The sequence below is a fragment of the Nyctereutes procyonoides genome, unplaced genomic scaffold, assembly GCF_905146905.1.
Source record: "Nyctereutes procyonoides isolate TBG_1078 unplaced genomic scaffold, NYPRO_anot_genome, whole genome shotgun sequence".
Lineage (NCBI taxonomy): Eukaryota > Metazoa > Chordata > Mammalia > Carnivora > Canidae > Nyctereutes > Nyctereutes procyonoides.
Window position 1 is genome coordinate 52,448,333 of NW_026575044.1, and position 25,479 is coordinate 52,473,811.

The 25,479-nt window shown below is 37.4% G+C and overlaps 1 protein-coding gene across 1 annotated transcript in view; it reads left to right on the plus strand.

Moving 5' to 3' along the window:
• Positions 1-25,479, plus strand: part of DYM (dymeclin) — a 346,418-nt gene that overhangs the window by 127,769 nt on the left and 193,170 nt on the right. The window contains exons 9-11 of the mRNA XM_055324208.1: positions 12,807-12,989; positions 18,325-18,503; positions 20,491-20,616. Coding sequence (XP_055180183.1) covers positions 12,807-12,989; positions 18,325-18,503; positions 20,491-20,616 — 488 coding nt within the window. The remainder of the gene's footprint in view (positions 1-12,806; positions 12,990-18,324; positions 18,504-20,490; positions 20,617-25,479) is intronic.

Genomic DNA, 25,479 nt, shown 5'->3' on the forward strand with positions numbered 1-25,479 from the left:
ATTATTGATCATCCATCCCATCAATAGAACCTTTTATAGCATCCCCCTGATATTAGTGAATTGGTTTATAAATTATATAATGCATTGTTACATTAATGTATTATGTACATTATAAGACATCTACACATTGATGTTTTCTGAAGAATACAATTAAATAAAAGTTTTAAATTATTTAAAATTGGGCAGCCCCAGTGGCTCAGTGGTTTAGCGCCACCTTCAGCCCAGGGTGTGATCCTGGAGACCTAGGATCCAGTCCCACATCAGGTTCCCTGCGTGGAGTCTGCTTCTCCCTCTGCCTGTGTCTTTGCCCCTCTCTGTGTCTCTCATGAATAAATAAATAAATAAATCTTAAAAAAAAAAGAATGGAAGAAAATAAATTATTTAAAATTGTTTATTAACAACACAGAAAATCTTTTTGATATTACAGAAATTATTAACCATCTGGATGAATATTTAAAAGTCTTGCTAATCACAATGGTTTCATAGTGTCATCATTTAATATCATAAGGAACAGTAGATATTTATAGTCATGCTCACTGTTAAGAAGGGTGGATATAACTGTATTTCATAGTCTTGTTAGTGGATGAGGAAGCATTTTTCTTCAGAGATCTGATAAGTATTGTCTTTGTTTTTATCTTACAAAATGCCTCTCAGAGGGCCCACATAGGTAGAAGAGTTGGGTCTGCTGTCCTTTGTGGTATTGTTCATTTATAACTTGAATGTTTACTGTTTATTCTATGTGATTTCTTTGCCAGAAGTCTAAAACGGTTTTAGAACTCTCTTATTTTTAAAATAGATGATTATGAGAGTCAGTTTAGTTAAGTCTCGATAATTAATCATACTAAGTAAACCATGGAATGTGTCCTGATGCTGTAAGAACAGGAAGGAGTGAGCCACCCCCACCTACATTTTATGTTTGTTGGAAATGCCTCATCACCAGCATAAGGAAGGGTGGCCAGGGTGCTAAGGTGTTACAGATGAAGTATCATGGGCAGATGTTGAGGGGACAGAGTGTCTGGTTTGAAGAGGGGGGAGTACTATAGAGGTGTACCTGCCAGATGCTTAGAGATGTGATGTGTATTTCCGACTTCAACCACATTTATGCAACCACTGATTTTTGTGTTAGGTGAGTACAACTTGAATTTTCATTTACTTAATTTCACTTTAAAATGATTCATTTTTTCAAAATCTTAAGCATATTTTTACTCTATCCTTATGCCAAATGGTAAAGTCTTTGAAAATTGAGATTGATATGCTAATTATTTATATTTATAACGTACATAACTGTTGAATATTTTTTTAATAAATTTTATTTATTCATGAGAGACACATAGAGGCAGAGACATAGGCAGAGAGAGAAACAGGCTCCATGCAGGGAGCTGGATGTGGGACTTGATCCTGGGACTTCCAGGATCATGCCCTAGGCTGAAGGCAGACACTCAACCACTGAGCCACCAAGGCCTCCTGAAGATTTCTTTTTAAATGCCAGACTTAACCATCCCTCTGGTCATCAGTGCATTGTTTTGGGAAACACTGCTTTAGGGCAAACATTGGGACCAATGGAATGGAGTTACTGGGAACCACATAGGGACCTGTAGTGGAAGGAGGGGCTCTTGGCCCTTTGAGCTCACAGGGCCCCTTTCTTATTTCATGGATCACAATTAATTTGCCTAACGTCTTTGCGTGAGATAGGATTTATCTTTGTGGAAACTAGATTTCATTTTATTTTTCTTTATGCTTAGTGCATTTTTAATATAGTGCCTGATGCATTGCTAGGATCCCATAAGTGTATATTTTAGGGATGCGTGATTGTGGAGTTTCACTAAGACACATCAATTCTATTACCTTTCATTTTTCCTTTTCAAAAACTGGTATCTTCATAAATATGGAATTATTTCAGTGGATTTTTTAATTATTTTAACAGTTCTATTTTCTTTTTTTTTTTTTAAGATTTTATTTATTTATTCTTGAGAGACAGAGAGAGAGACAGAGACACAGGCAGAGGGAGAAGCAGGCTCCAATGCAGGGAGACCAACGTGGGACTCGATCCCGGGTCTCTAGGATCACGCCCTGGGCCGAAGGCAGCGCTAAACCGCTGAGCCATCTGGGCTGCCCCAGTTCTATTTTCTTAAAGGAATAAAAACTTTTAAAAGATTTTATTTATTTTAGAGAGAGAGAGAATTGCGGGGGGGCAAGGGGGAAGGAGAGAGAAAATCTCAAGCAGACTGTGCAGAATGAAGAGCCCAGTGCAGGGCTCAGTCTCACAATCCTGAGATCATGACATGAGCCAAAATCAAGAGTCAGATACTCAACTGACTGGTCATCCAGATGTCCCAGGAAAAAAAACTTTTTTTAAAAGTTCCATATGAAAAAAAAAGTTTCATGTGGCTTATATTATGTATCAGAGATTCCAACAGATTTCAAACTACAAAGGTCAATAAGACGCTTTACTGACCTTTCAGTTTTTAAAACATTTTCCTCTGTTCCTTTATGGTATATTTATTTTCTTCTCTTTTTTGAAATGGTCAAAGCATTCCTCCTGGGAGACATGATGGGGTTAGTAATACCATGTTGTTTTGTGTTAAGAAAATTCAATTTGACTCAAAATTGTTTTAGGAACTAATAGTCATATTAAGAGGGCTTTGAATATAGACACATGTAAAAAACTGAAACTATTAGTGACCTTTCCCCCACCCCCAGTACTGTAGTATAACCAGCTGTAGTTCAAGATTGTATATCTTGCTGCTTTATGTTCATTTTAACATGAAAAGAAATTGTTGCCAGAGATCACGTTTTCTTAACATAGAGTTGGTTACACAGAAAAAGAGTCACTGTTCCTCCCCCCACTTTTTAAAAAGAGAAGCGGGAGAGAGGAGGGAAAGGGCAGAGGGGAAAGGGAGAGCAAGAATCGTAAGCAGGCTCCATGCCCAACATGGAGCCCAGCATGGGGCTCAATCTTACAACTGAAATCATGACCTGAACTGAAATCAAGAGTCAGATGCTTAATTGAGCCACCCAGGTGCTCGTGTCTGTATAGTTTTGATGCTTGTGAGGTGCTTTGCTTAGGTTGTCCTTTATAATGGTTAAACCCATTTACAGTCCCACCACTAATGTCTTAAAAGTACCTCTCCTGGGGATCCCTGGGTAGGATCCTCCTGGGTGGCTCAGCCATTTAGCGCCTGCCTTTGGCCCAGGGTGCGATCCTGGAGTCCTGGGATCGAGTCCCACGTCAGGCTCCCAGCATGGAGCCTGCTTCTCCCTCCTCATGTGTCTCTGCCTCTCTCTCTATGTCTATCATAAATAAGTAAGTAAATCTTTAAAAAAAAAAAAAGTACCTCTCCTGTAGTACCATCATCAGCATTAATGTAACATAATTTAAAATATGGGATTAAAGTTGATTTTGACAGCGTTTAGACCTTTAAAAATAGTGAGCTTTTCCTTTAATAGCAAATATAAAATCTGTGTTTATAAACTTTTAAAAGACACAAATATAAAAATCTGTGTTATTTATACACTTTTAAAATATCCTTTGGTAAGCAACTGAAGTAACAAAGTGAAAGGAAGTAAGTAAAGGAACAAAAGAAGTCAGAGCCTTGTAAGGAATATAAAATATGAAAACAAATCAGCCAGGGAGTCCACAGGAGGTGTTGCTCGTGGGGAACATAGTAGGTGCAGGGGAGATGGGGAAAGATGTAACCATCTGTGAGAGTGGAGAGGACAGAAGAGTTGCATTCTGCTTTGTGTATTAGAGCAGACAGGTGTGCTTTGGACCTTGAAGGGTTTTCCAGGCTAGAAAGGAAGTAGAAGAAGAAATGAAAGAAAATTAAGAAATAGGAGAAAGTGGAATGGCATTTTTGGTTGAGTAGTAAATTCAGAAGGAGTCTGTAAATCTATTATTGATAGATTGCTGGACTGTGTTTTTTCTTCAAGGATCAACCTTGATGTTTAGGTAGAATTCTTTTTGTCCCCCTACGAACTCATTACAGTTTATTTGCTTGTCTCTGTTTCTTTTCTTTTTTTAAAATTTATTTATTCATGAGAGACAGAGAGAGAGGCAGAGACATAGGCAGAGGGAGAAGCAGGTTCCCTGCGGGGAGCCTGATGTGGGACTCGATCCCAGGACCCCGGGATTGCACCCTGAGCCCAAGGCAGACGCTCCACTGCTGAGCCACCCGGGTGCACCATGCTGGTCTCTGTTTCACATTCGTTTCTCCTTTGGACCGTGAGTTCCATGCATAGGGCATCAGTGTCATTGGGTTCATCGTTGTCCAGTCCGGTTTTTTGCACTTCGCCCAGCCTGTAGCAGGTGCTACTAAATGGTGACTTGAATGTATACAAGTGCATGGGCAGTCAGGACAGAGTTGGGCACAGCAATTAAGAATTATGTGCAAACAATTAAAAAAAAACTATTGTTTGTTAAAAACAAAAATGTGTCTAACCAAGCAATGATATTCTGGAATGTTCTAACACATAATTATGTTAGGATATTCGTTTGACTTCAAATAGAGGTTAGATACCAATGGCTTGAACAAGACAGAAGGTGTACATTTCTGTCACATAAAAGCCTAAGCTGGTCCAGGGATGTAGGCAGGTTTGCTTCCTGAGGTCATCCAGGGTCCAGAGTTCCTTCTGTCTGTCTTGTTTTGCCATCCCTTTGGGTGGTGTCCTCATGGACAGAGTTGGATCTGTCTGTCTCCCATACGCTGTGGTTCCAGGCCAGGGGAAGGGTGAGGATGTGCAGAGTAAATAATTTCTTTTTGAGGATATGACCTAAAAACTGCATATGCTACTGCCAGTCATATCCCATGGGCTGAAATTTAGTCAAATGACCATAGTGTGCTGTAAGAAAGACCAGGAAATGTAGTCCTGCTCAGCCCAATTCCAGGGCATTTTATTAATAAAAAGGAAAGGGAGCATGGTATTAGGATCAATTAGCTGACTTTGCCCCAGTGTTTGCCCTGGAATGTTTGTTCAATTTCTCTATGGGTAAATCATCTTTTCCTGCTATTTTACTACATATAACATAGGTAAAGCACAGATGTTTGAAGAGGTAGATATATTTATTAAACCATTATGGAAATTAAAAATTAAAATTGTATTGTAGTTGTTTGAGTGCTTGTCTCCCCTTTTTGTTGTTGACTTCCTCAGAGGTCAAGTGGGATTTTTTTTTTATTCTTTGTACTTCTGGTACCTGGCACAGAGCCTCACCCTAATAGGTACTTGCTGAGTACTTATTGACTAATTATAGTCTTTTACCTGTGTTGATTGAAATGTTTCTAGCAGAACTTTCATACATATTTCTGATAGCTGACCTGCCTTCTCCTTAATTCTTAACTGATATCTGGTTTGTTATAATATTACAGGCCCAAATGTATGAATATGACCCTTTTAAGCATATTTTTATAACCACAGATGGTAGTGTATAGTATCACTTTTTTTATATAGTTCCAACTAAATAATTAATGTTATGTATTTGTTAGATATAAGAAATCAGTTTTACTTTGGTAAATAGTGTGTTTAGTAACATAAAAAACAGTAATTTACCTTAATTTCATTGTCTTAAAATAATAGTTAATCTTGAGTTCAACACTTTTTTTTCCCCCTGGATTATTTTGTTGATGTTTCAGTCTGTCATACTTTGTATTTTCCTCGCATTTTTATTGTTAAGGATAAATAATTTTGAGTCAGTACTTTTAAAAAATTGAATCAGCATATTTATTCTTTTAGTTAATTTCAGTACTTTTTGGTTTAGTTAGATCAATTTTAGAAGTTTATTTGGAAGACCTGAGGGATACAATTAAAGCACTTGGGAGACCATCCTTAATTTGCTTTTTTTAGAACAGAAGGAAATATACTGTAACTTTCCCTTATTTTTCTGGTGGAGAGAAATTTTGTTTGCCAACAGGAAAATGCAATTCCACTAAGATTCTTGGGTCATAGATCAGAGGCTTGGATCAGCAAAAAGAAACGAACTTTTGGAAGAATTCTGATCCAACGTTATGGGCCAGTTTAAACTACAATGTAGGCAATGGCAGGCTGCCTCCTTTCTCCCTATGAGGAAAGGCAGCACTGCAGTAATATTTACCAGGGAAAGGGAGGAGGCTGTGTGTGCTGGGGGTGAGCTGGGCTGCGCAAGCTTCTTGACAGAGAGTTTGTCTAGCATTATATGCAGCTTCTCAGTCTGCCTGGGGAGACCTGAGGTGTGTGTGGGAAGGGGCAGGGGGACTGAAGTTGTGTTCTTAGAATTTTGTGAAATTTGTCTGGAGTAGTCAGCTCTTAATTCTAGTCCTGAAGATGCACAGCTGTGAAGAGACTCCAAAACACAAAAAAAAAAACCCCACTTATCTTTTACCTTGGAGAGCACTTTGTGATTATTATTTTTCTTGCAGATTGAACTTCCTAATTGTGTTTTTCTTTGCTTGCAGTCCTGGAACGTACAAGTGGTGGATGTAGGGGTACACAGTCATGGGGCCTATTCTGAGTAGAAGGAAATTTTTTCTAATGTTAAAATAAACAACAAATCAGTCCCAAAGCAAATAATACTTGGCTGCTGATGGTACTTTCTTAAATGATTGTGATTTTCTTATGAAATGTTTCAAGTCCCTCAACTGTATTGTGAACATTGTTTTGAATAATTTTAAATTTGTGATGCGTAGTGATCAGTTATTAGTTGCTAATTTTTATTCAGATATCCAAGTTTTCCTAATGAAAAGCAGGGAGCACAGTGCTTAACAGAAATTTTTCTGTCTTTTCAATCATTTTAAAATGTTTTCTACATTAAAAAAAAAAATCCTTCAACTAACTTCTCCGGGGCCTCTTTTGCTTGTACCAATGCTCAAGGTGTATACCGGATGTGCTGTGCTTTTTGAGCTTCCCTGTATACTCCTTTAGGAAAAACTTGGGCAGGAAGGCCTGTTTACCTACCCCCCAATAACAGCTTCTTCAGAGTTAATAGTAAAGTCATTCCAGTGAGTCACAGAAATCCCAGCTCCTGCGATTTGCAGGACCACAATTATGTGAGAAATGATATAGTGATAGGTATCCATGGTGTGTTCAACAGAAAATGTAAAACGTTAAAAATGAACAAATGTTCACATTGAATTGTTGGCAGTATAAAGAAGAAATGAAAAGTATCTGCTTATGTTAGTTGAGGAAAAATAACATTTCTTAGTTTTCTTTTGCCATCTATTTAAAATTTCTTTACAAAAGCACTTAATTTCCTTAACAAAGGTGTTATTTACAAATGCCATCTGCCCAATGTAATAAGTAATAGAAACAACCATAACACAAGACGAGTACAAAGACTAAAATATCGTGCCCATTGCCACCATCAGAGGTCTATTCAGTATTAACGTGTTGTGTTTATCCCTCCAAAATTGTCAGGAGGTGCCTTTTTTTTTTACAATAATGGCCATATCCTAAGTGTGCACCACATCACATTTTGGGGGGCTGATGACTGGGAATTTTCTTTCTTTTCCTCATTTCTTTTGTCAATGTTCTTAACTGAAAGTTGTGCTTGAATTTGTCCATGCTAGAAGAGTCAGAAGAATAAGGAACGAAATAAGACTCCCTTCAGGCCACCTTCACTGCTTTGCCTGTGATCAGAGCTGCCTGCCATCAAGAGCCAGGCACCTGTACCTGCATTTACCTGCAGAGGGATGTATATTTATGGTTTTTTTAAAAACCAGTGTTTTTTTAAAATTATTTTTATTTATATATTTTTTAAATTATTTGTGTGTATATATACTCTTCTGTGATTTGCATTTTCACTTAATGATAGATTGATGAGGTTTTTCCATATTCTACATAATCACATACCTGTGGGATCTACCTTGTTCTATTTAGTTATTTATTGGTTATTATTGCTTAAATTCTACTTACAGAAAATTTATACAAAGAAAGCAGAAATCTTTCTTGAATTCCATGCTGGAGGTGATTTCTGCAACCAGTACGGTGTATACTTTGTCCTTCCTGGGTTTTTTAAAGTTTTTAATTTTTATTCCAGCATGGTTAACATACAGTGTCTTATTAGTTTTAGGTGTGCAGTATAGTGATCCAGCCATTCTATACGTTGCTTAGTACCCATCTTGACAAGCGCACTCTTCAATCCCCATCTTCTGTTTCACCCATCCCCCCCCACATCTCCCCTCTGGTGATCATCTGTTCTCTATAGTCAACAGTCTGTTTTGGGGAGTACTTCCTGATTTTTGTTTTTGTTTTTAATATTTATAGACACACATGTGATTTAGGTGAGTAGTTTTTAAGTTATTACCTCAGTTTTTCTGCAGCTTGCATTTTTTTTTAACTTAATAGTATATCTTAGAGATATATCCGTGTTAATACACGGATATCTTAACTCATATTGTATTCCATAGTATAGATAAACCATAACTACCATAACCACTTACAGTTGGTGAGTACCTACATTGTTTCTGTTCTAACATTTATAAACACTATTAAACATTCCTGTACATGGTTCTTTATTTGCCTGCTCAAGTGGTCTCTGGTATAAGAAAAAAAAAAAAAACAATTCCTGGGTTGATGGGGGCATGAATGAGAACTGCCAAATATCCTTCCAAAATCTGGTACCACTTGGGTTTCTTACTGTTGGTGATTTTCTATATACAATTACCAATATGCATGTTATAAATCTTTTAAAAATTTTGTTTTCTTGATCTTATTATCACATTAATTTCTCTATATTGTTTTGAATTTTTAGTGCCCACTTTTATTTTGCATTGTTGGCTTTCTTTACTGGTTTACAGGAGGTCTTTTGTAAAAAAAATAAATATCATCTTCTGTTTTGTATGTTGCAGATATTTTCTCCTTCTCTCTTACTCATTTGGGATATACTTAATCACATCCAACTATTTATTTATTTATTTATTTATTTATTTATTTATCACATCCAACTATTTAATATTTTAAGTAGTCCAATTATTATTCTTTGTAGCTTCTTGATTTTTCTTTAATAATAAATTTATTTTTTATTGGTGTTCAATTTGCCAACATACAGAATAACACCCAGTGCTCATCCCGTCAAGTGCCCCCCTCAGTGCCCGCCACCCAGTCACCCCCACCCCCCTCCCTCCTCCCCTTCCACCACCCCTAGTTCATTTCCCAGAGGTAGGAGTCTTCCATGTTCTGTCTCCCTTTCTGATATTTCCTATCCATTTCTTCTCCCTTCCCCTATATTCCCTTTCACTATTATTTATATTCCCCAAATGAAGGAGACCATATAATGTTTGTCCTTCTCCGATTGACTCTGTGTCACTTGCCATCAGGGAAATACAAATCAAAACCACAATGAGATACCACCTCACACCAGTGAGAGTGGGGAGAATTAACAAGGCAGGAAACCACAAATGTTGGAGAGGATGCGGAGAAAAGGGAACCCTCTTGCACTGTTTGTGGGAATGTGAAATGGTGCAGCCACTCTGGAAAACTGTGTGGAGGTTCCTCAAAGAGTTGATTTTTGTTTCTTTACATAAGAAAAAGGCTTTCTTATCCAAGGTTTATGCACATGCTTTTATAATTAAATACTGGGGAAATGGTTAAACTCTCTTGTCCCAAAGACATTTCCAGAATTTTGGTTTGTTTCTCAGTGATTTGGAATACTACCTGTATCATAAGATTAATTCTTAAGTATATGTAGTTCTTCTTCTTTTTTTTTTTAAAGATGTTATTTATTTATTCATGAGACAGAAAGAGAGAGAGAGAGAGACAGGCAGAGACACAGGCTGAGACACAGGCCGAGGGAGAAGCAGGCTCCAATACAGGGAGCCCGACGTGGGACTCAATCCCGGGTCTCCAGGATCACACCCTGGGCTGAAGGTGACGCTAAACCGCTGAGCCACCCAGGCTGTGGTTCTTCTTCTGAACTTGAACTCATTTCTGGTCCATCAAACTAATTTGTCAACTGCCAGTCTCTCACTTTTAAATGATGTTAATTTTATAAAAATCTTGCTGTTTAATCAGGAGCATTCCTCACCAGGTTACTCCTTCCTAAAAACTGTTTCTTACATATTTTTACATCCAGCAACATTTTATTTGCTTTGTATTACAAAATATTACATAAATTCCTTTTGGCATTTTGATAGTGATTGTACTGAATTTTAGATTAACTTAGGGGAAGTTTTGCATTATTGCCTTTTGTTAAAGATTTATTTATTTATTTTTATTTATTTATTTATTTATTTATTTATTTATTTATTTATTTGAGAGAGAGAGAGAGAGAGAGAGAGAGAGAGAGAGAGAGCGCGCGCGCGTGCAGGAGAGTGAGCCTGAGCAGGAGAGGCAGAGGGAGAGAGAAACTCAAGCAGACTCCACACTCAGCGTGGAGCCCAATATGGGACTCAGTCTTAAAAGTCTGAACCCTGAGATCACAACCTGGGCTGAAACCGAGTCAGACACTCCACCGACTGCACAACCCAGCACCCTTTGTGGTCTTGCCTTTTTGACCAGAAATACATTGTACCTCTATATTCAGATCTTAAATGGCCTTCAGTCTCAAGGTCTGTGGTTATCGGCCTCAACATCCTACACATTTCTTTTGTGTTGATCCTTGAAGATTTTATTAGACTGGTTGCTATAGTGATTGGATTTTGTAGTTATTTATTGCTCATGTGTAGGCAGGTTTTTGATTTTTTACTCCTAGAACTGTACCAAAATCTATTAGTTCTAATGGTGTGTCAGTTGATTTTCTTGATGTCCTAGGAATCAAGATAGAAATGAGATAACTCTGTTTGATAGAAATGTGAGCCATAAATGCAAACCACATATGTAATTTAAAACTTTCTAGTAGTCATATTAAAAAAGTAAAAAGAAACAGTTGAAGTTTAACAGTACTCTTTAATATGTCCAAAGTGTTATAATTTCAACAAGTAATCAATATTTAAAAATTAGTGTGAAATTCTTACTTTTGTATTACGTCTTCAGAATTCAGTGTTTCATATTTACACACAATGCATTTGGGATTAACCACATTTCAGGTGCCCAGTACCCGCAATGGCTAGTGGCTACTCTATTGGACAGTGCACAGATTGTTTGCAAATAATGAAATTTTTTTTCCTTTTTTTGGGGGGGGGTGGAAGGGGAGATCTTTTTTTTTTTTCTCTTTGCCTTAAACACTTTTGCTTAGAGTACCAGTAGTACAGTAGTGATGTAGTGATGGTGGTGATATTGGTGGGAGTTCTTCCCGTGTGTGTAACCACTGTGGATTTCGGATTAGATAGACTTTAGAATCTAAAGAGGTTACTTTTCTATCTTATAAGAATTCTTAATAGATCTTAAGTTTAATCTTAAAAATTGACCAGATTATCTTTTCCTCCATCTTTTTAAACTGACTAGAAATACAGGCATACCTGTGCTTTGCAGATACTGCCTTTTTTTTTTTAAAGGTTTGTGACAACCCTGCATCTAGCAAGCCTGTTGATCTCATTTTTGTAACCACATTTGCTCACTGTGTGTCTCTGTGTCAGATTTTGGTAATTTTCACAATATTACAAATTTTTTCATTAATTTTATATTTGTCATGGTGGTCTGTGATCAGTTATTACAACTAGCAGAAAGTTCAGATGACACTTAGCATTTTTTAGCAATAAAGTATTTTTTAAGTAAGGTATATACATTGGCTTTTTAGATATAATGCTATTGCACACTTAATACACTACACTATAGTATAAACATAACCTTCTGTGCAGTGGTAATAATTCATTTGACCCACTTTATCACAATGCTCTTTATTGCAGTGGTCTGGAACCAAAGTGCAGTATCTGAGGTATACCTGTAAATTAATAGATTTCTAAAATGATGAACAATTCTTGCATTTCAGAGACAAAACTTTCACGATCATGATGCATTTGTTCTTTTAACAAATTTTTCAATAGGATTTCATCTGCTTTTGTTTGAATCTATCTAAAAATCTGTTTTCATTTTTCCTTCTTGTTTTAAATGCAATCATTTTTCAGTTTCTCTATCAGGGAGATTTTTCAGGGCTTGTCAGATGAGTTGTGTAAATATACCTCTTGTATACTTTGGAGCTATTTATGTAATATGGGAATTGTCTGTACTGGGAGGGCTTGGTAGACTAACTTATAAAACATCTGGATTCAATTTGATTTTTAGCGCTAGTTCTTTGACTCCATTTCCTACTCTTCGAAGGTTATTTGTCCATTTGGGTTTTTTTGTCTTTGACCAGTTTTGGTATTTTGTATCTTCTAGATATATTATTATTTATTTATGTTTTCAAATATATCGGTATAAGCTTGTCCGTGAAATTTTTTTGTTGTGAAATTTTATTATAATTATGTAGATGTTTTGATATGTAAAGCAAATCTAGAAAGATAGAGGAAACTTTTTTAAATTTTTATTTATTTATTTAATTTATTTATTTATGATAGTCACACAGAGAGAGAGAGAGGCAGAGACATAGGCAGAGGGAGAAGCAGGCTCCATGCACCAGGAGCCCGACGTGGGATTCGATCCCGGGTCTCCAGGATCGTGCCCTGGGCCAAAGGCAGGCGCCAAACCGCTATGCCACCGAGGGATCCCAAGATAGAGGAAACTTAATAGTGGTTGTTATCTATGGGAAGTGGAAGTGGAATTATGGGAGTAGGAAATGGTAGTCTTAAATTTTATATCCTTGGGCAGTGTGAGAATTTTCAAGTAACTTGTTTTACTTTAATAATTGAAAAAGTGTTCTTTCAAACTTTTAAATACTATAAAGTATATAGAATATCATACAGAAATAGGCATATCCATTTTACTGGTCCCAGCACACCTTAACTGTTTTTTTTCTTCTCTAGCTGGCCTCTGGACTGTCTTCACACTGGGTGGCGTGGGCAGCAAAGCAGCTGCTACTCCAGAACTTTCTTCCCCTCTGGCCAACCAAAGCCTCCTGCTTCTGCTCGTGCTGGCCAACCTGACTGATGCTGCAGATGCACCAAACCCCTACAGACAGGCCATTATGTCCTTTAAAAATACGCAAGGTTTGTGGTACTTTGCTCCTTCTCTCTCTCCCTCCCTCCATCCCTTCGCCATGCTCATTGTGGAGCTCGACTCGGAGCTTGAACTCTCAACCCTGAGATCAAGACCTGAGCCGAAATCAAGAGTTGGATGCTCAACCGACTAAGCCACCCAGGTGCCCCTAAAAATTCTTTCTAATGAGGAAAGAGGATATTGCTTACCCTGTTGTTTAATAGTTGTATATTTTCATATTGGTTAAAGATGAGAAAAACTTAGACTTTCCTGTCTGTATTCACAGGAAGGTCAAATGGAATCTTAGATGAGCGCTCTGATTCTTTATATCCACTTAAGTTTACATTTTTATCCAGAGAAAACCAGGCCAGTGTTTGCCTAATTTAGATCTGCCTGTCTAATTAGGAATAGGAATGAACCTGAAAACTCCAAGTGATAGGTTGTTTGAAGTTTTTCATTTAAAGCCTGTATTCCAATTAGAGTTTTATAGTACTTAAAATTAGAACTCAGCAAGCGTTTTCTGCAAAAGGGCAGATGGCTTTGTGGGGTCATGTGTTATCTGTCACCACGTCTTAACTCTGCTGTCATAACACAAAAGCAGGTATAGATAATAAAGAAGTGAGCATCGCTGGTTTCCAGTAAAACTTTATTTCCAAAACAGGTGATGGGCTTGTTCGTGGGCTGTAATTTGCCCTGAAGTAGCGCTTGAGTAGGTAGTTCCATGTTGAAAGAATAATCTCTAATCAAAAGATTATACCCCATTTAAAAACAAAACAGGGGGATCCCTGGGTGGCGCAGCGGTTTGGCGCCTGCCTTTGGCCCAGGGCGCGATCCTGGAGACCCGGGATCGAATCCCACGTCAGGCTCCCGGTGCATGGAGCCTGCTTCTCCCTCTGCCTGTGTGTCTGCCTCTCTCTCTCTCTCTCTCTCTCTGTATGACTATCGTAAATAAAAAAAAAAAAAAAAAAAACAGGATTGTACTCTGTAGGCCAAATTAATATGGTAGCTAGATTTTCAAGATGTATCGAACACTAGTATAATTAAGATGCGTACAAAGTGAAGTTACTGGATAGGAACATTCTTAAGGATTTTGAAGAGTGTTGCCATGTTCCTTTCTAGAGTTCTAACATAATTAATAGACAGTGCATGATGTGCCAGTTGAATGTACCTTTGCCAACTCTGGTATTACTATTTGTGGAAGAAAACAATAATAGGGAGTATCTAACAATTTGATAAAAAAAATGAAGACACATGTATCTGATAGTACTTTCCTATTCCCATTACTATTCCATTGTGGCTTACTGATTAAGAAAGTAAGTTTTGGAGTTGGGCAGACCTAAGCTTATGCCACGCTTTAGTCACTTTGAAGCTGTGAGGCCTCCTACAGTTTGCTTAATGTCAAGCCTCCCTGGCTTTGTCTATAAAATGGGGATAACATCACCTAATAGGATTTATAGAAGTACCACACAAGGTAAGGTTTTAAAATGATTAGCTCAGATTTTACAACATAGCCAGATGTTCAGTATATGGTATTTATTGTTACTTTTGATGCTTAGGTCAGATGTTACTATTTAGGGTTGAACTCTTTTTGGATAGCCATCTTTTTTTTGGTGTATCATTTGGTGCAGTGATTCTGAACACTGACTTTAGGGTTAGACTGCCTTGGGCTCATATCCCAGTTTTTATTCTTTAAAGACCAGTGTCTTGATCTGTAAAGCAGGGGTTATAATCTCTTACCACACAGGGCTCTTATTAAATGAGTTTTTATCATAGTACAGAGTCATTATATTATTGCTGTAATTCTAAGAAGCAGTGTAATATAGTGATGACAACAGAGGCTGATCTGTATTTTATTTTGGGCTAATCTTGGAAAAGTTAATCTCTCCAAGCCTTTATTTCATCCTTTGTGAAACTGGTCAAAATAGTGACATGATCATTGTATGCATTAGATTTTTTTTAAAAAGATTTTATTTATTCATTAGAGACAGAGAGGGAGAAGGAGAGAGAGAGAGAGAGAGAGAGAGAGAGAGAGAGAGAGGTGCAGAGACACCGGTAGAGGGAGAAGCAGGCTCCATGCAGGGAGCCTGACCTGGGACTCAATCCCAGGACTCTGGGGTCACACCCTGGGCCGAAGGCAGGTGCTAAACCGCTGAGCCACCCAGGGATCCCCTAAGATATTAGAGATATTAAAATATCAACTCATTGTGCTGTCACGTTCCAGTGTTTTATCTGATAAGATTATACTTTTCTCCAACTCATTTGTTCTATATTTCCTTTTTAACTTGCTAACTTTGCTGGCTTTAGTATCTAAGCGAGTCCAGTTAATGGTAGGAAAGGGGCTCTGTCAGTTTTGCAATATCAGAAATTTTCCCAAGTGGGCTGTAATTTATGGTTTTCATCATTTAGTGACTCTATTTTAAAAAAGGTTTTTGGCAGGATGCAAAATCAATGCCCAGAAATCAGTGGCATTTCTATACACTGACGAGACTGAAGAAAGAGAAATTAAAGAGTCATTCCCATTTACAATTGCACCCTAAAGCATAAGGTATCTAGGAATAAACCTAACCAAAGAGGTGAAGGATCTATACTGTAAAAGCTATAGAACACTTCTGAAAGAAATTGAGGAAGACACAAAGAGATGGAAAAATATTCCATGCTCATGAATTGGAAGTATTAATATTGTGAAAATGTCACTGCTACCCAGGGCAACTTACACGTTCAGTGCAATTCCTATCAAAATACCATGGACTTTCTTCATAGAGTTGGAACAAATCATCTTAAGATTTGTATGGGACCCTGAATAGCCAGGGGAATATTGAAAAAGAAAACCAGAGCTGAGGGCATCACAGTGTTGGATTTCAAGTTGTACTACAAAGCTGTGATCATCAAGACAGTGTGGTACTGGCACAAAAACAGACACATAGATCAATAGAACAGAATAGAGAACCCAGAAATGGGCCCTCAACTCTATGGTCAACTAATATTCGACAAAGCAGGAAAGACTCTCCACTGGAAAAGAGACAGTCTCTTCAATAAATGGTGCTGGGAAAATTGGACATCCACATGCAGAAGAATGAAACTAGACCATTCTCTTACACCAGACACAAAGAGAAACTCAAAATGGATGAAAGCTCTAAATGTGAGACAAGAATCCATCAAAATCCTAGAGGAGAACACAGGCAACACCCTTTTTGAACTTGGCCACAGCAGCTTCTTGCAAGATACAGCTATGAAGGCAAGGGAAACAAAAGCAAAAATGAACTGTTGGGACTTAATCAAGATAAAAAGCTTCTGCACAGCAAAAGAAACAGTCAACAAAACTAAAAGACAACCTAGAGAATGGAAGAAGATATCTGCAAATGACCTCTCAGATAAAGGGCTGATATTCAAGATCTATAAAGAACTTCTTAAACTCAACAGCACAGAAACAAACAATCCAATCATGAAACGGTCAGAAGACATGAACAGAGATTTCACCAAAGAAGACATAGACATGGCCAACAAGCGCATGAGAAAATGCTCCGCATCACTGGCCATTAGGGAAATACAAACCAAAACCACAATGAGATCCCACCTCACACCAGTGAGAATGGGGAAAATTAACAAGACAGGAAACAACAAATGTTGGAGAGGATGTGGAGAAAGGGGAACCCTCCTGCACTGTTGGTGGGAATGTGAACTGGTGCAGCCACTCTGGAAAACTGTGTGGAGGTTCCTCAAAGAGTTAAAAATAGATCTGCCCTATGACCCAGCAATTGCACTGCTGGGGATTTACCCCAAAGATACAGATGCAGTGAAACGCCGAGACACCTGCACCCCAATGTTCATAGCAGCAATGTCCATAGTAGCCAAACTGTGGATGGAGCCTCGGTGTCCATCGAAAGATGAATGGATAAAGAAGATGTGGTCTATGTATACAATGGAATATTACTCAGCCATTTCAAATGACAAATACCCACCATTTGCTTCGACGTGGATGGAACTGCAGGGTATGATGCTGAGTGAAGTAAGTCAATTGGAGAAGGACATTTTATGGTTTCACTCATACAATATAAGAAAAAGTGAAAGGGATTAAAGGGGAAAGGAGAGAAAATGAGTGGGAAGTATCAGAAAGGGAGACAGAACATGAGAGACTCCTAACTCTGGGAAACGAACAAGGGGCAGTGGAAGGGGAGGTGGACGGGGGATGGGTGACTGGGTGACGGGTACTGAGGGGGGTGCTTGATGGGATGAGCACTGGGTGTTATACTATATGTTGGCAAATAGAACTCCAGTAAAAAATCCAAAAAATAAAAAAATAAAAAGGGTTTTGCAAAAAATATTGCATACATTTTCCAGTAGTTTGAAATTCGGTGTATTTTACTATAGAAGCTAATGCTGAACATACCGATGCTGATAATACTTTAAAACTATTTAGGGGCGCCTGGCTGTTTCAGTCAGTACAGGTGTATGACTCTGAATCTCAGGATCATGAGTTCAAGCCCCACGTTGAGGGTAGAGTTTACTTACTAGCTAAATATAAGAGTAATAGAAATAAGAATTAAAAAAATAAAGCTAGCTAAATTATATGATGTTGCCTAGTTATTTTCTTCATAACTAGATTCATGACATTGGTAGCTGAGCCATAATTATTCATTTGAAAAAAAAATTGACTCAGCTTGAAGTCCTTTTTTCTTTTTAGCCCTTGCAAGAGGATTTTTTGTTTTATGTAGAAACTTTTGTATTCTTTGTCTCAATATTTTTTATTTAGGGCTGGTGGTCATTTAGTTTTGGTAAATAGAACATCTCAGATGTCATGTTTGAATTGTATCTATTAGAGCGGCCTTTGGCCTGGGGTCGTAGCTGTTTATTTAACCTCATGTTCTTATAACCAGTTTAAATTCAGCTATATTAATGCAAAAATAGTAATAAGCTCAAAGTATGTGACTTAGTTTAGTTGAATCTTTTTTATATTTGGCTTTTTTAAAGATAAAAATCATTGTTATGTGGTGTTTGCACATATATTTATAATCATTGAAAGGCCTTGGTTTAGATAGTATAAAGAAATAAACTCCCAGATTTTTTATTTATTTTTTTTACATTGGCGAGAACATTTTAGTTTCACTATCTCCTCCAATTTCAGTTATACAGTAGTTTATCAACTATAGTCACCATGCTATACAGTAGTTTAGTTCTCTAAGTAAAATTTAAAATACAAATTGAAATTTTGAACCTAAAATGTAGTGACATATAAAATTAATGGGAATTGAATTGTACACGTTAATGGTGCTTTCATTATTTATATGAGGCACAGTCCTGAAAATACTGACATAATATTTTAAAAATTTTGTGGTTTCTGTGTTCCAGATAGCAGTCCTTTCCCCTCATCAATTCCACACGCTTTCCAGATTAACTTCAACAGTTTGTACACAGCTCTCTGTGAACAGCAGACATCTGACCAGGCAACTCTCCTTTTGTACACATTGCTCCATCAGAATAGTAACGTTAGAACGTACATGTTGGCTCGCACAGATATGGAAAATCTTGTAAGTATCACACTACACATTTCATGCTTTTTGTATTATTTAATCTTTTGAAGAGCGGTTTCTTTTCCCAGGAGGGTAAGTATGTTTGCCTGGTTGCAAAGGTGAGGTTGAGAGATGGATGGGGAGCTGCCACCAGGCAGAGACAGGGGTACATAGGAGACAGCGCACATGGCAGTGTTGTCACAGAGCAGGAGAGCACAGCAGCATGACCAGCTTCCCTGTCCTTCAGGACTTTCTCTCCCCGTGATCCAGCCTGATTAAGTCCTCCAAGAAGCGCGGCCTGTGTTCTCAGGATATTCATGCCCTCGTGGCTCTTTTCAGATGCTAAGTGTCCACCCACCAAGATCATATAGCTAGTCCCAGTTGCAGCAGGTTCCTGATGAACATGGCTAAGAGGAAGGGTAATATTCCAGCTCAGTTTCCCACATGTCCGTCCCTTCAGCAGGCTTTGACTCAAGGTCTGCCCATGCCAGACAGCACTTACATGCTCTCACTATCCCTGTTATGTGATTGAAAAACTCCGATAGGGAATCTCAGATTTTTGTTTGTAACTAACATGTAAACAAAAATGTTTCTTTCTTTCTTTTTTTTTTTTTTTTAAGATTTTATTTATGTATTCATGAGAGACAGAGAGAGAGAGGCAGAGACACAGGCAGAGGGAGAAGTAGGCTCCATGCAGGAAGCCCAACGTGGGACTCAATCCCAGGTCCCCAGGATCAGGCCCTGGGCCAAAGGTGGCGCTAAACTGCTGAGCTACCTAGGCTGCCCACTAAAGTGTTTCTGAGTGGAAAAGTAACCTTGTCTCACTAAGGTATTAATATTATAATTTAAATACATGCTAGAGAGATACCTGTGGGCTGTGTATACCTGAATAGAATTGTGAACATCCCTGAAATAGCCAGCAGCTTGCTGGTGGCATTAGGAATGTTCCTCTGTACCAGTTTTTACAGATTGATAGCAGGATTCACCAGAGATTCGGTGGCCATTTTTTCAGTGTTAAAATATTGAGTTGACGTGGAATATTGGAATTCATTGAAAGACTATGTTCTATGTCAAGGCAACACAAAAGATAATATTAATATATATAAAGTGATGAATGAACCTGTCTGCACACCAGCTATATGTTGAAAACATTGGTTATTTTAAATAGTAAAATTGGATATAATAGTGTAAAGCTCATATGAGCACAAACTTGGAGAGATGACTTTACTGATGGGAGAGTGAAAATATGCAGAGGCAGTTCTGAGCATGTCGTATCCTAAGGGAAATGATGGCAGTAAGCAGAGAGCCCATGACACTACTTGTTCTAGAAAGTTCCACCATGATAAGGACGTTGGTACACAGAATGTGGAGGAAACAGTCCTCTGTGTGTGATGACATACACCAGTAAAAGCTTAAAAGGTTTTCTTTTGGGGTTTTTTGGAGTGAGGGGTGGAGGGTTGTATATTTATTTTTATTTTTAATTTCTGATATGATTATGTTGATAATGTCTCAGCTGATGTCCTTATCTATCTTTTTGCCTTTCTTCTGTAATATTTTTTAAGACTATGATTAGAAAATGGGTTTTTGGTAGGATACTTACTAGGCTGATCTGATTTTATTAATAATTTTGTTCTATAATCTTTCCTATTAAGACACATTAGTGTTTGACACATTAGTGTTTGTAAGAATACCTGATGTGTAAGTTCCTGCTAGCTCGAGGCAGACCTGCCTCTCTTCAGTGTCCCATGTTGGCCTACATGGTCTCTGCAGATCCTGTCTTTACGTGGTGGCAGACCGCTGTACAGGGTAATTGTTTACTGGAATCAGAGCTACACACTGGAAAAGTACTTTCAGGCATAAGCTGGTCTGTGTGGTTTTCTTTTTCCTTTAAAGAAACTTATAACTACGAAATTAAAACAGAGTACATAATGAAAGCATAAAGGTTGAAAACATTGGTCTTATGATGAAGTAATTGAAATAGTAAATTAAAATTTCTATTTGATAGGTTTTACCAATTCTTGAGATTCTGTATCATGTCGAAGAAAGAAATTCACACCACGTGTATATGGCCCTTATAATATTATTGATCCTTACAGAAGATGATGGCTTTAATAGATCCATTCATGAAGTGGTAAGTTACCATTGCTTTGCTTAGAGTTTTAGAGTTTCTTAACAGGCAGGTCTCTCTGCCAAGCTTTATTGCAGCCTTAGCATTTCTTTCTTCTTTTCCTTCTTGTGGATGTTTCTGCAGGAACCTGGCTCAGGAATGGTGTGCCTTTCTTCAGATTTATGAAGTGCTTTTTTTCCTGAATATTAGCCACTGTTAAAAACTCAATCAAAACGGTTTCTTTAGTTATCAAGGTGAATGTTTTTGCTGCCACTGAGTTAATTTTTCTTCTCTGTTTTGTTTCCCCTTTTTAGTTTGACAGAAACTGTCAAATAGGCTTGCCTCTTGTATACAGAGTAAGGGAAGCAATAGGGAACGGAGAGAAAGCAGCTGGGAAATGAATGGTCTTCTGTTTTTGGAAATCAGTAACATAATTTAACTCTTTCAATTTTAGTTCTGTGGGTGAGTTCCAACCCCAAACTGATTTTTATCTTCCTCTTTGTATTTTCTTTGTGTCAAAGTAACATATGTGTATAGTTTTTTGGGGGAGGTTTTTAAAAAGATTTTATTTTTAAGTCATCTCTACCCTGGATGGTGGGGCTCAAACTCACAACCCTGAGACTGAAGAGTCACACACTGTTGACTGAGCCAGTCAGGGGCCATAACACAATTACATAATTTTAGAACTTATACAGAAGTACTGGGTTTTAATGCAACATGATACATCCTGTGTCTACCCTACACCTGATTCCCACTCCCCGAAGATCGATGCTTTTGACTCTGGCCATGTTTCTAAATAACGCGCTTATCTTGTTATTTCATGATTTTTCAGATTTAGATATTCACTGTTCTCTTCCTAAAATGGAAAATAAGTCATTATTCCCTCTCTTTCCTGCACATCATGCTTATTCCCTCTGGGTTCCCATCCCAGCCCCCTCTCTGCACATAGACTTTTCCTCTCCTTCCATTTTATTATCATTTTTAGCTTGAGAACTCAGCTTTTTCATGATTATAATTAACTAGTATTCTTAGTTCAGCTATCTAATGTATGATAATGGCATTTCCTTTATTGTTCAAGTTTTGGTTTTTCCATAGCACACAATTGCCCAGTTTTGTTTGTTTGTTTTAAATATTTTATTTATTCCTGAGAGACGCAGAGGGAGAAGCAGGCTCCCTGCGGGGAGCTGGATATGGGACTTGATCCCAGGACCCTGGGATCACGCCCTGAGCTGAAGGCAGATGGTTACCACTGAGCCACCCAGGCGTCCATTCGATTGCCCAGTTTTTTATTCATGAACCAATCACACTAAATCAGCTCCCATACTTCAACAGAACTGAGGACTCCCTGTAAATATATTAAAATGAGTTACATAGTTTCTTAGTTTCATTTTCTTCTTTGACTTCTGTCTTTTGACTTCTGTCTTTAGCCTTCTGTTGGAGGCTTTACTCAGATGTTTGGTGACCAGTGTTTGTTTATATTTAGAAGTAAGGCACTGAAAAGTTGATTGTAAGTTTTGTTTGTGGGCAGGACTGACTTGCTTTAATTTACTCTAGGTGGTCTGTTTTTCTGGGCACTCTACTATCTGTAGGACTTTTTTCTTTTGGAGGGATCAGTTTCTCTGGGGGCTCTTCCATTCATTCTGCTGTGGGGGTCTAGTGGAAGAGGGGTTAGGGCTTTCACTCTTAATAGGATACAAATACTCCTTTCTTTCTTTCTTTTTTTCTTTCTTTTTTTCTTTCTTTTTTTCTTTCTTTCTTTCTTTCTTTCTTTCTTTCTTTCTTTCTTTCTTTCTCTCTCTCTCTCTCTCTCTCTCTCTCTCTCTCTCTCTCTTTCTTTCTTTCTTTCTTTCTTTCTTTCTTTCTTTCTTTCTTTCTTTCTTTCTTTCTTTCTTTCTTCTTTCTTTTCCTTGTCTTCAGTAGGGTTTTTGTAGCATGTTTATTCTTCTCTCATGATGTTCCATTAAAACTTTTTTTTTTGTCTCTTACATGGTGTAACCGTCGCTTCAATTAAGATTTAAGGAATCTTGACACTGTAGAAAGAGGATAAAACATAAAAATTTCTTGATTCTTGTGTTTAGTAAAATACCACCAGCAAGAAAGAATTTGTACGGGTTGTCTCATTTTTTATAGCATTTATCTTTAATAAGAAAAACCAATAAAATTTTTAAAAATATTTAAGTTGAAATATAAAATGTGCACAAATTTTGAAGGTACTTAGGAGTTTTACATATGTGTATACCTGTGTTGCTGCCACCCAGATCAAGTTATTGAACACTTCTAGCATAACAGAAATGCCTTTTCCTGGCCAGTACTCCACAACCAATCAGTGAACTACTATTCTGACTTTCCTCCCAACAGATTAGTTTTTATCTCTCCTTGAATTGTGGTGTGCTCTCTATTTTTTTTGGCTTCTTTTAACCATCAGAGTGTTGCTGAGATTTACCTGCGTTATTGCATAATTATTCGGTTCTTTTGTATTATTAGGTGCTATTCCAGTGTATGAATATGCCACAGTAAATCTATTCATTCTCTTGGTGGTAGATATTTTCTTTTTTTCCCACTTTAGGACTATTTTTGATAAAGTTGCTGTGCCCATTTTTGCATCTGTACAACGCATTGGCGGACATACGCACTCATTCTCTTGAGTATACACCTAGGGTAGAATTGCTGAATCAAGGTCAGGTGTGTGTTTAGCTTGACAAGACAGCGATAAAACTGAAGTTGTGTCCAGCCCTGAGTTCACAGTTCCACTCCAGGGCTCTATAGGAAGGACATGCACAAAGAGGACATGCTTATTAATGGTCATCCAGCAACCTTGTTGATATTAAAAAATGTTTAGGGCATGCAGAGTCTAACAGGGTGCTGACTACATCTGGAGAGCAAGAAAGGGGGGTGAAAATGGGGAAGGGTACACTGCGGCTTCACCTAGGTCTGTAATGTTGTATTTGCTTCAACAGCATGGAAAGCAAAACAGGAAGTAACTACCAACAAGAACTTTGAAGCAAATATGACATGTTAAGATTTGACAAAACTCAAAGATGGATACACTTTTTATTATATCATTTTCTATACTTCTTTGGTATCCTTATTATATTTGGTAATTAAAATTAGCAAAGGAGTTTGAATTAAAATTAAAATTTCTTGACTACCAAAACAGATAAGGAAGGCAGTAAGTTCTATCCACATTCAGGCTCAGTTTCATAAGGATTTCAGGGTATTCTAGATGACATATCAAGTTCAGGTATTTAAACAAATTTTTTTCCCTTTAGAATTTGACTTTCTTGTTGATCTCTGCTTATTTTTATTCTTTTCCTTTGCATATGTAATAGTAAAAATGAACAAGTAAATGTTTCTACCAAAGTTATCCACATGGAATTATTAGATGTGGATTTAATTGTCCATGAAATAGATTCTGATACTGATTTTTGGTTTGAATTAGCATTTCCTAATATCCAATGATGATGAGCATTTTTCCATGTACTTTTCATGTGCTTATATATCTTTTGTGAAGTATCTTTCCAAGTTTCTCCCATTTTTAAAAATTATACTTTAAAAAGTTAATTGTAGGTTTAAGAAAAATAGAATTCATGTATCCTTCACCTGATTTCCCTTAATGGCAAGTGTAATTGCAAAACAGTAAGTAATACAGTATCACAACCAAGATATTGACGTAGTCAAGATACAAGACATTTCCATGACCACAGGGATAGCCTTCTGTTACCTTCGATAACCATACTTCCTTTTAAAAAATTGGGTTTTTGTCTTATTATTGAGTTATAAGGCTTCTTTATATATTCTAAATCACATGTATTTTTTTCCAGTCTGTCAGTTTAGTGCATCATAATGAATAAGTTTTGAATATTCAGTCAATCTGACATTCCTGGGATAAGCTGCACTTGGCCATGATATATTTTCTTTTTATATATATATTTGATTAAGTTTTGAGCTTTGATAGTTTTTTGTCTGTCGTGGAATTGGTACATTTCTTCTAGGGTCTTGAATTTATTCCTGTAAAGTTGTCCATAATTTTTTTTTTTACTTACTGTTTTTCCCCTGACCTTTTTATATCTGTGCTAGCCATAGAGACATTATTGCTGTCATTCTTAACTTTGGAATATGTATTATTTCTGTCTTATTCTACCTCTTACTGACTAGGGGTCCAACCTTCCATCCTGTCTTCTTTCTTCCTTTTCTGTCTTGCGTCCTTTAAATCTTTTGAAAGGACCAAGTTTTAAAAAAGGTTATTTAGAGAGAAGGGAGTGCATGAGTGGGGGAGAGGCAGAGGAGGGGGGATAAGCAGACTCCCTGCTGAGTGTGGAGCCTGATGTGGGGCTTGATCTCAGGACCCTGGGATCATGACCTGAGCCGAAACCAAGAGATGACTGCTAACCGACTGAGCTACCTGGGGGCCCCTCAAAGGACCAACTTTTGATTGCATTGACTTTTCTCTGTTTTCTTCTATTTCATTAATTTCTACTTTTAATTTACCTTCTTCTGCTTACTTGAAGCTTTAACTTGCTCTTTTTTTTATAAGTATAAACTTAGATCTTTGATTTTAGATCTTTCTACATTTTTACTATAAGTGAAATATATGACAATTCCTAAGATATAAACCCCTAGAAAGATGACCAAGAAAAAGTTACACATGTCTGTCACTGAGAATTTATAGGAAATCAGAACAGATCCCACAGATATTAAAAAAAAAGTTCAGAGGATACTATGAGTAATTTTATGTTATAAAATTTAAGTGTTAAATGGACAGATTTCCTCCACTCCCAGAAACAATTTAACCAAAGCTCACAAAAGGAAAAAGAAAAATCAAAATAGCCTGTTTAAAGGAACTGATTTTGTAATGTGAAGTCATTTTAAATAGAAGATTACTGTCCC